This window comes from Suricata suricatta, chromosome 5 (assembly GCF_006229205.1).
Source record: "Suricata suricatta isolate VVHF042 chromosome 5, meerkat_22Aug2017_6uvM2_HiC, whole genome shotgun sequence".
Lineage (NCBI taxonomy): Eukaryota > Metazoa > Chordata > Mammalia > Carnivora > Herpestidae > Suricata > Suricata suricatta.
Window position 1 is genome coordinate 82387254 of NC_043704.1, and position 11528 is coordinate 82398781.

General features: G+C 42.4%; 1 protein-coding gene and 1 long non-coding RNA gene across 2 annotated transcripts in view; both read left to right on the plus strand.

The window, feature by feature from the left end:
• The window catches only part of LOC115291957, a 9616-nt gene extending 4230 nt beyond the window's left edge, over window positions 1-5386 (plus strand). Inside the window, exon 3 of the long non-coding RNA XR_003908738.1 lies at window positions 5251-5386. This is a non-coding gene — a long non-coding RNA (uncharacterized LOC115291957). The remainder of the gene's footprint in view (window positions 1-5250) is intronic.
• On the plus strand, window positions 1316-1933 carry LOC115291956 (V-type proton ATPase 16 kDa proteolipid subunit-like). Its single transcript, XM_029939781.1, has one exon. The coding sequence runs from the start codon at window positions 1450-1452 to the stop codon at window positions 1915-1917; it is 468 nt and encodes a 155-aa protein (XP_029795641.1). The 5' UTR covers window positions 1316-1449; the 3' UTR covers window positions 1918-1933.
• Window positions 5387-11528: the final 6142 nt, after the last annotated feature.

Below are 11528 nucleotides of genomic sequence, written 5' to 3' on the forward strand. Positions count from 1 at the left end.
TCAGGAGCCCGGCTGGGGGAGCAGGTGGAGGGTACTGGGCAGGAGGCTGGCTGGCTGGCTAGGGGGGTGGGTCGAGGGTACTGGGCAGGAAGCTTGCTGTTGGTGCAGGTGGAGATTACTGGGCAGGAGGCTCCCTGGGGAGGGGTGGGCGGAGGGTACTGGGCAGGAGATTAGCTGAGGTGTTGGGTGGAGGGTCCTGGGCAGGAGGCTGTCAGGAGGAGCAGATGGAGGGTACTGGGCAGGAGGCTCAGTAGGGGGCGGGTGGAGGATATTGGGATAGAGGCTGGATGGCTATGGGGGCGGGGGGAAGGTAATGGGCAGGAGGCTCATTGTGAAGGGTAGGAAGAGGGTACTGGGCAGGAGGTTGGCTTGGGGGTGGGTGGAGGGTACTGGGTAGGAACTGGCTGGCAGGGGGAGCAGGTGGTTGCTACTGGGCAGGAGGCTTAGTAGGGGGGCAGCTGGAGGGTACTAGACAGGAGGATGGCTGGCTGAGGGAGCAGGTGGACGGTACTGGGCAGGAGGCTGGCTGGAAGGGGGAGAAGATGGAGGGTACTACAGTAGGGTGCCAGCCAGGGTGGGAAGATGGAGGGTACTGCGCAGGAGTCTAGTTGGGAGGGGGCAGGTGGAGGGTCCTGAGGAAGAGGCTGGCTCACTACGGGGGCAGGTGGAGGGTACTGGGCAGGAGGTTCGTCTGGAGTAAGTTCAAGCACTTGAGCATCAAAATAAATATTGATAATAGTAGATTTAATTATTTGAATAATATAACGATCCATGAATATATATGTTTAAAGTTTCTATTTATTTTTCTTTTGGCAGCAAGGGGCAGAGGGAGGGGAGGAGAGAATCGTAAACAGGCTCCACACCTAGCTTGGAACCGGTGGCAGGACTTAATTCCATGATCTTGAGATCATGACTGGAGCTGAAACTGAGTTGGATACTCATCAGACTGAGCCACCCAGGTGCCCCCATGAATATGTACTGATATAAATGAGTAAAATAAAAGGGAAAGCTCTACTTTACATTAGAGTGCCAATGAATAAATGTAGAAGAAATGAGGGAATTAGAAAATAATGATTTCTGGGGTACCTGGGTGGCTCAGTTGGTTAAGCGTCCAGCTTCAGCTCAGGTCATGATCTCACGGTTTGTGGGTTTGAGCACCGCATCAGGCTCTCTTCTGACGGCTAGCTCAGAGCCTGGTGCCTGCTTCGGATTCTGTGTCTCCCTCTATCTCTGATCCTCCCCTGCTCATGCTGTCTCTCTTTCAAAAATAAACAGAAAACATTAAAAAAATTAAAACAAAATAATGTCTTGAAAAAAAAACCAATTTCTTAGATCTTCGAGTAAGTGGCCTTCGCAGCCGCCTTACTGGTCACCTTGCGCTCGCTTGCTGTGCCGGCCGCCTCGCCCCCGCCTTGGCCCGCTGAGCTCGCCCTCTCCCCACCCGCAGACATGTCCGAGGCCAAGAACCGCCCCGAGTACGCCTCCTTTCTCGCGGTCATGGGCGCCTTGGCCGCCATGGTCTTCAGCGCCCTGGGAGCTGCCCATGGCACCGCCAAGAGTGGCACTGGCATCGCGGCCATGTCTGTCATGCGGCCAGAACTGATCATCAAGTCCATCATCCCAGTGGTCATGGCTGGTATCATCGCCATCTACGGGCTGGTGGTGGCGGTCCACATCGCTAATTCCCTGAGCGACGGCATCAGTCTCTACAGGAGTTTCCTCCAGCTGGGTGCTGGGCTGAGCGTGGGCTTGAGTGGGCTGGCGACTGGCTTTGTCATTGGCATTGTGGGGGACGCTGGTGTGCGTGGCACTGCCCAGCACCCCTGGCTATTCGTGGGCATGATCTTGATCCTCATCTTCGCCGAGGTGCTCGGCCTATACGGTCTCATTGTTGCCCTCATCCTTTCCACAAAGTAGCCCCTCTCTGAGCGCACCAGCCATAGAACATGATATAAAGACCACCCCTCATTCCGAAATGAACAGCCTGACACACGCACAGGGCAGCCCCCCCCCCCCCCCCCGTAGTCAGTCTTGTAAATGCGCAGTGTCCTAGTCTAGTGCCCGTTGTCTTCTACGCCCACCCCCTCCGCCTGCCTCACGCTGCCCCGGGCCATGGACATCCGGGCCCACTCATTACCCATCCGGGCCTACAGCCGCCCCCACTCATCTGCCCTAGAGCACTCTGTGTACAAGGGTGAATTAGAGTTGTCATTTTCTCTTCACTGATGTTTCTTATTTATAAAGATTTGATCTGTTCATACGTCTGTGGAGCAGCCCTCCGTCCCCAACCATATAGTGATCATAGATAGCGTGCTGCGTGGTGGGGTCACTGTTTGCTGAGACTCCGCGGGTGGAACCACCCTCCTCCAGGCCCGGCTTTGGGGGCCGCGGGCCAGTGTGCTGGGCCTGCGAGGCCCTCGCGCTGCGCGTGTACAGTAAAGTTCTCGGTTGTGACTGGGAAAAAAAAAAAGATCTTCGAGTAAGTCATACAAGAATCATTATGGTGATGAATGGGATAATTACATAGTCTAAAAACATCTTTCTGAAAAACTCATTAATTATTGATTAGTAACCATGGCCGTACTTGATAATTATCTTTAGTTACTAATTAAGTACTAACCTAATTAACTAATAAACTGATTCATTTAACTCCTAATTAACGGTTAATATCATCTCAATAGGGACAAATTGACATTGTGTACTTCCTTTGTTGCGCTGAGAAGAACCCAGCATCACTTCTGGGTTATTCCTGCAGAAAATGCATAAATTATAAGTAAATGTTAGACAAATACAAATTGAGGGGCAACCTAAAAAATAACTGGCAGTACTCTTCACAAATGTCAAGATCATCAAGACAAAGAGACTGAGAAACTGTTCTATATTGAGGGAGACTGGAACTAAATGCAGTGTTTATTTTTGGGCTGAATACTGCACCTTATGAAAGACATTATTGGAACAAGAGGTGAAATTTGAATAGGGCTTGTAGATTAGAGTGTAATCTTGGGTTGATGTTAATTTTCTGATTTTGATGGTTGTACTGTGGTTGTATTGCAGAGTGTCCTAGTTTTTAGGAAATGTGCATTGAAATATTCAGGGTTAAGGAGTCATCAATTCTGCAACTGTTTCTCAATGAGTTAGAAATATCCATGATTGAAGAATCCTGGTAAAAGGTACACAGGGGCTCTTTGTAGTATTTTTAAAAATTTTATGTGAATTTAGAGTCATTTTTTGAGGAAGAAAGGAAGAAAAGGCAAAAGTAAGTCTAGGAGTTCTGTGTGTGTCTGCTTTCCTTTGAGCCAGAACTGAATCATGGGGTATTGGCCTCCAGGAGAGGGCAGCAAATCTCTTAGTCATGTGACTGGAGCCTTTGGTCATAATTTCAGTTACTATTTCTTTTTAATATTAACATGATCACATTTTTACTTCTTAAATTTGAATCTAGTACCTTATGGGCTTCAACTGGGGATTTATATCATCACCTATCACTCATAGTTTAATTAATATACAGATGTTTAGGACTTTCTGAAGACTTACTGAATCTCTTTACTTGACGTCCTTAATATGTTCTTGGTATATTCTTACAATAAGCTTGGTATGTTTATGATATATAAAGTACATAATTGGAAACACTAGTTATTCAACCAAGGCTTTGCCTGAAGTGTAATATTCGGGAATGATGCTCCTTTAATCAAATATTACAAGACACATCTAAGGAACTAGGTTGAATTTATGGAGCCAACATTTACAAACCCTTCTGGGAAAATTGGTTGGTACCTAGCTTACAAGGTTCCCAGCTTCTGGGTGGGTAAAGTCACCTTCTTGACAGACCCAGGAATCTTAGAATATTTGGGGAACTTTGAGAAGAGATAAATTTGGGGTATCTGGGTGGTTCAGTCAGGCGTCTGACTTCAGCTCAGGTCATGATGTTGTGGTTCCTGAGTTTGAGCCCTGTGTCGGGTTTTGTTCCTGGAGTCTGCTTCAGATTCTGAGACTCTCTCTCTCTGCCTCTCCCCTGCTCATGCTCGTCTGTCTCTCAAAAATGAATAAACATTTAAAAAAATTTTAAGAAGAGACAAATTCACCCAATGGGTATTGCAGATGAAATCTGGTGTTGAGTTGTTGGTGTGGCTACCTAGACTCAAGAGGCTTTTATTTTATTTAATGTTTTATGTTTATCATGTATGTATGTATGTATGTATGTATGTATGTATGTATGTATCTTTTTGTGCCCAACATGGAGCACAATGCAGCGCTTGAACTCAACAGCCCTGAGATCAAGACCTGAGTTGAGATCAAGAGTCAAATGCTTAACCAATTGAGCCACCTAGGCACTCCTTGAGAGGCTTTAAAAAGTCAGACTTTATACTTTTTGGGAAAACCTTCACCAAAGCAAGTTTAAGAAGCCCTAAGTGGCAAATTATCACTCTTGTTGCACCTGTGTAAATAGTGAAGTTAGAGACTAGCCTCATTTGTGATCAAGAATAATCTTCCTTTGAGATTATTTTTGATCAAAAGGGTGGAAATTATAAAGAAAAATGTGTACTTCAATGAGAAATTATGCCTTGTTTATAGTAATGGTTCCCAGCTTTCAGATAATAACTCTGTTTATTGTCTCTGTGCCATATGTCTGCTCTTTTTAAATGGCAGGTAACTGGTAAATATTGTAAATGACAAAAACCAATTAAGAAGATTGATTTTATTTAGGCTGTTGCAGTAATGAGATCACCCATATCCACAGATCAGAGTACCTCAGCTGGGTGGTTTTGCGTTAGACTTTTTATAGGGAGAAGTAGGCAGGTTATAGATAGAATGATTTACAGTTGGATTGTTTCACAATCAGGAGAAGTCTCAGTCAATAAATAGGAAATGTTTACCTTTGTGTCTAGCTAGTTTTGGGGGATAAACAGCTCTAATCTTAGTTAATCATCCATGTGACAGCCAGGAGTTGAAAGATCTGTGTCTTGCCTTGCTAGTGGGCTCAGGCAAAAGGGGAACAGTCTGTGTTTGGTCTTGTTGTAGGTAAACAAGGGAGGCATCTGTGAATCCTACAGAGTCATGAGAGTGGACAGTGAGTCTTACCTAAGTCATTTTGGGAAAGGTGGTTCTTTTCTGAAACACGAAAGGGCAGGAAGATTTCAGAGAACAAAGGATTGGGGAGATTTCTTAACCATGGTGTTTTCTGGGAACACAGGGCTCATATAAAGTAAAATTTAACCACTGTCAATATGCAAACTCTGTTTTGTCTTCTAGAGTTCCAGTGGACTTCCGTCTTCTTCCCATGGAAAAATTACCTTTATTTGCAATTCAGTATCTTTATTCCATTTAAATTTGTGCTTCTTGGGGCACCTGGGTGCCTCAGTCGGCTAAGCCTCCGACTTCGGCTCAGGTCAGATCTCACGTTCGTGGGTTCGAGCCCCGCGTCAGGCTCTGTGCTGACAGCTAGCTCAGAGCCTGGAGCCTGCTTCTGGTTCTGTGTCTCCTTCTCTCTGCTCCTCCCCCTCTCATGCTCTGTCTCTCTCTCTATCAAAAATAAATAAAATATTTAAAAAAAAATTTGTGCTTCTTGACTTTTCCTTTGAACCAATTATAACATCTGTCTGGTTCTCTCATATTGTATGAGTTCAATCCATTCTTCAATATGTATTCTGTTTTATACGAGTCATGATTTTTACCTTTAGCTTATTCAGATTTCACCAGTTATGCATGCATTCTTTTGTGTGTGTGAACAACCAGTTTCTAAGTGTCCCAGTGAGAGACCAGGAAATCATAAGAGCTGTGAAAAGTCCAAACACTGGGGGTGGCTACAGTGAAGACTGACACCAGAGGCTAAGAGTTATCGAATAGATTGAGTAGGACGACTTCTTTGGTGGAGATCATTCTGGTTTCAGAGTCTAATGCTTAGTTTCTAATATTCAAGAATTATTATTTCTGCATTTTTTGGCAATGGCCTACATGTGTTAAAAGATAGGATTAAGAATTAGACACAATTGGGTTCAAAATGGTTCTATCATTTACTTGCTGTGTGATCCTGGGGATGATCCTAACTTCCTTCTACCTTGGTATCCTTATCTGCAAACTGGGAATAATGTTAACATCTACCTCCCAGAAGTGTTGTGAGGATAAAACGAGATAATGGATGTGATAGACTTGGCATATACAAAGTACTCACTAAGTGATGGCTATAATTTTTTAAAGAATTTCTAAACATGTTTTTTTTAATTTATTTTGAGAGAGAGAGAGAGAGAGAGACTGAGACTAAGTGTGAGCAGGGGAGGGGCACAGAGAGAAGCAGAGAGAGAATCCCAAGCAGGCTCTGCACTGTCAGTGCAGGGACAGACACAGGACTTAATCTTAGGAACCATGAGATTATGACCTAAGCTGAAATAGAGAGTCGGGCACTTGAAAGACACGAATAGACACTTTTCCAAAGAAGACATCCAGATAGCTAACAGACACATGAAAAAATGTTCAACATCACTCATCATCATGGAAATACAAATCAAAACCATAATGAGATACCACCTCATACCAGTCAGAATGGCTGACATTAACAACTCTGGCAATGACAGATGTTGGTGAGGATGTGGAGAAAGAGGATCTCTTTTGCACTGCTGGTGGGAATGCATACTGGTGTAGCCACTGCGGAAAACAGTATGAAGGTTCCTCAAAGAATTAAAAATAGAATTACCCTATGACCCAGCAATTGCACTACTAGGTGTTTATCCAAGGGATACAGGTGTACTGTTTCAAAGGAGCCCTTGCACCCCAATGTTTATAGCAGCACTATCAACAATAGCCAAAGTATGGAAAGAGCCCGAATGTCCATCGACTGATGAATGAGTAAAGAAGATGTGGTATATATATATATATATACATACATACAATGGAGTATTATTTGGCAATTAAAAAAATGAAATCTTGCCATTTGCAACAATGTGGATGGAACTAGAGTGTTGTTATCCTAAGGGAAATTAGTCAGAGGAAGACAAATATCATGACTTCACACTCCTACACGGAATTTAAGATAGAAAACAGATGAACATAAGGGAAGGGAAGCAAAAATAATATAAAAACAGGGAGGAGACAAAACATATGAGGCTCTTAAATTTTTTTTTATGGTTTTTATTTATTTTTGAGAGACAGAGACAGAGTGAGCAGGGGAGGGTCAGAGAGAGAAGGAGACACAATCTGAAGCAAGCTCCAGGCTCTGAGCTAGCTGTCAGCACAGAGCCCGACGCAAGGCTCAAACCCACAAACCATGAGATCATGACCTGAGCCAAAGCCTGACACTTAACCGACTGAGCCACCCAGGCGCCCCCTGAGGCTCTTAAATATAGAGATTAAACTAAGGGTGCTGGAGGGGTTGTGGGTGGAGGGATGGGCTAAATAGGGAAGAGGCAATAAGGAGGACACTTGTTGGGATGAGCGCTGGGTGTTATATGTGGGGGATGAATCAGTGGATTCTGATCCTGAAATCATTATTGCACTATATGGTAACTAACTTGGATGTAAATTAAAAAAAAAGTCAGGTGCTTAACCAACTGAGCCACCCAGGTGCTCCAGTGATGGCTTTTATTATTAAAATAATTTTTCTATGTCCAAACCAAGGAAAGGCCTAAACTAACAACCTTTTATGAAAACTGTAGAAGCTGCCACATCTCTATTTCACTTCAGACTCATTAATATTCAAACAAGCAGAGTGCTTACTCAACAAGGACAGGTGGAATAATAGTTCATCAACTTGTCAACTTCAACAGTTGGTCTATGATGAAAATCACAGGTGTGTGTTGATGTGGTTTTTTTTGTTGCAAATTTCATGTTTCTTTTCATATAACTTTTTAATAAAGGCAATTCATTAAGTGTTTGAATGTAATTTTATTTATAGGTTTTTATATGTCTGTTCACATGAATGATTTTACAAGTCATCTTATACGTTTGTCCAAATTTTAGTGAGGAAAGTATAGATAATGTAGGTACACTCTGCAAAGTATGCTCTTTTGCTTATATCCTAAGGTCACCAAGGATCTCAGAAGGGTCTGAGTAGGATCCTCGCTAGAGGGCAGTATGGACCTCCCAAAGGGCCAACAGACACAAATTCTTTTCCTCACATCTTTCTTTCAGCTTTGCCCATCACTAAGGACCTGCTAATTCAGGATTGTGAAAAATTAGGCATTTGTAATCTAAAAGTTCACATTACTCGATATTCTCAAGATTCAGATTTGGCATTCAACTGAGATCCTGCAGGCTGCAGGATCGCAAAGCTCCCTTCTGAAAGCAAACATGTGGACTGTTGGAATTCTCTCACTATCCAGGACTTTTTATCAGCAGCATTGATCTGAGGTGGTCGAGTTGCTATTTATGCTCTTTAATAAACTGCTAGCTTTGTTTCATGTCTATTCAACATCACGTGGTTCTTTGATTACCCACTTCAGGGTATTGTGATGCATTTGCATTAAGTCATTTAGGTTTGTGTTTTAGGTATCTGTCTTATTGTTAAAGTGGGTATATACAAATCTGCCTGTGTAGTGACACTGCATTGGTGATGTTCTTTCAGAGACTAGAAGTTTGTTAAATAACTTGTAATACAATATCAAGACAAGAGTTGTAAAAGTATTGCCTATTTTAAAGTTTATAGGACATTGTTTTATAATTAATAGGTAAACTCATAGTCTCTTATCTGGTATATATTATGTATATAGTAAATAATTCTAGCAATAACTTTTCTGCACCTTTTAATTTTGTTCCTTTTAAAATTTATATTACAACCAATTCTTTTTTTGAGGAATGAAGTGTGCATGGGTGAGTAAAATAGTTTCTGTGATCAAAATCATTTGAACGATTCTGTTCTAAACCCTTTGAGTGGATTATAAATGTTTACCCTCACAATTCCTAAATATTATACAATAGCATCAAAATAATAAAGATGGGACTCTCTTTCCAATTTCTCACCTTGCTCGTTCAAAGATCCTGGCTACCCAGATCTACTTCTATAAATGCAGTGCCCATTTCATCCCAACCTCCCCTTAGGAATACATCCATGTGGATGCCAGGACACATCTCCTCATTATGTGATCATCTATTTCTCAGCTAGCACAGGTGTCACTTTCTCAGAGAGGCCTTCCTAGAACATCCTGTTAATCTGTGTGTCCCTCTCTGTCCTATTTTACTCTATTTTCTTCAGAGCAATTATCAGTACATGAAATCATCAGTTTGTTACTTTAGAAGATTAACCTTCTCCTGTCTGTCTTGTTTATCCCCAATACTTAGATAAAATATCTATTATGTAAATAAACACTTTGTAAAGATTGAATAAACAAATGCATGAATGCTTTACTTGTTTCATGCATTCCATGTTGCTGTTCTGGGGACGAGATGACTAGATGGTCCATAGAGGCAGAAGCTCTTGTTTGAGCCTGATGGCATGCCCTGGGTACAGGAGCTGCACCTGCCAGCTGACCAGCAGGGGTTATTTATCAGCTACCCCAGCCTTGTGTTTTCATCTTTAATTGCAGAAAGTGAAACAGGGCTGCTGTTCTTCATTGCACTCCCCCAAGCTCCTTCATGGGAAATAGTCCAATGTTCTGGGAACTACTTATCTTAGTTAGGTATAATATCTCAATTTCCATCTCCTATCAAGGATCTCTGAACTGATCTGACTGGTGAATGTTTCATATAGTTAGAGATGGTGGAAACTGTCTAACTTGAAATTGTGGGTGATTTCCAACTAAAGGAAGCATGCAGAGCTGACATGGGAGTCATGAGTGGGGAGCTGCAGTCCATGGGCTCCTGGTGAGTCATATGATGGTGGAGGAGGATCAGGGACAGACATTGATGAAAACTGAATATACAGAGCCAGGAGTCAGAGTCAGGGAGATGACGGCACGGAGCAGAGGAATGAGAGAGTAAGAAGGAGGGAAGTGATGGGCACAGAGAGTTTTATGGTGGGGTTATTTATTTTATGTTATGGTTTAACAACTTTATTGATATATAATTTACATACCATCAAATTCACTTATTTAAAGTATACAGTTCAATGGTTTTTAGTATATTTATGGAGTTATGCAGTCATCACCAGTTTACTTTTAGGACATTTTTATCATCCTCCAAAGAAATACTATACCAATTAGTGTCATTCCTTGTTCACCTGCCCCTTTCTCCACCACGTCCTAGCAACCACTAATCTCTTTCCTGTCTCTATAGATTAGCATATTGTGGACATTTCATGTAAGTGGGATTAGATAATATGTGGTCTTTTGTGACTGACTTTTCCTTATTTCAAGGTGTATCCATGTTGTAACATGTTTGAGTGCTTCATTTCTTTTTATAACCAAATAATATTCCATTGTGTGGATATATGAAACTTTATTTATCAGTTAATAAGACATTTGGGTTGTTTTAGCTATTTTGAATAATGTTGCTATGAACATTGTGTACAAGTTCTTATGTGAACATATGTTTTCATTTCTTTTGGGCATGTATCTAGGAGTGGAATTGCTGGGTTATAGGGTAATCCTATGTTCAACATTTTGAGGAGATGCTGAGTTTTTTCCCCAAGCGCCTGCACCATTCTCATTCTAATGTGGGGCTATTTCTGGTAGATTATTTTATGAGTTGTTTGTGTGTGTGTGTGTGTGTATGGACACTTGAGCCATCTGAGTACCATAAGAATGAGTGTGTATGATTCTGCTTGGATCCCACCATTCAACTACTGCTGCACAAACACCTGGGCCCCTGAGGCCCAACCTGATTCTGCCCACATGTAACTCCAGAGGTGTATTGTGATTAGACAGTCCCAGCAAGCCCTCCATCCGTTCATATATTACTCATCCTTCAGAGCCCAAGTCAACACTGCCTCCTCCACTACCTCAGTGGTTTCAACTCTGGCTGTGTATCAGTCTCATGGGGAGCTTTCAAGTACACTAAATCCAGGGCCCACAACAAAGGTTCTGATTTCATTGGTCTGGGAGAAGGCCTGGGGCTAGGATTATTTAAAAGTCTCTTCAGATGATTCTAATGTGCAGACAGGATCAAGAGCCATTGCTCCGGCTAGAAGAATCCTTTCTCCTCTGAATTTTACAGCAGTTTCTTTCTCTTTTTTAATCTTTATTTCTTTTTTTAAGTTGATTTACTTATTTTGAGAGAGAGCATGTATGCAAACAGGGGAGGGGCAGAGACAGAGGGAGAGAGAGAGAATTCCAAGCAGGCTCCACACTGTCAGCACAGAGTCCGATGTGGGGCTCGATTTCACAAACTGCAAGATCATGACTTGAGTTAATACCGAGAATCGGACACTTAACTGACTGAGCCAGCCAGGCGTCTCTACAGCAGTTTCTTTTTAATGGCACTCACCAAAACTTTAAAAACACATTCTATACTTAATTGAAATTATTTCACATGTGCATTTTATTTCTCCAGCTGGGCCACAAGCCCTTTGAGGACAGAGCTGTGTTTGAGTCATCCTCAAGTCTCCATTTGTCAAGGGACATTTGTTTAGAGAACCACCAGTACTCCACCTGGTTCTATTGTGG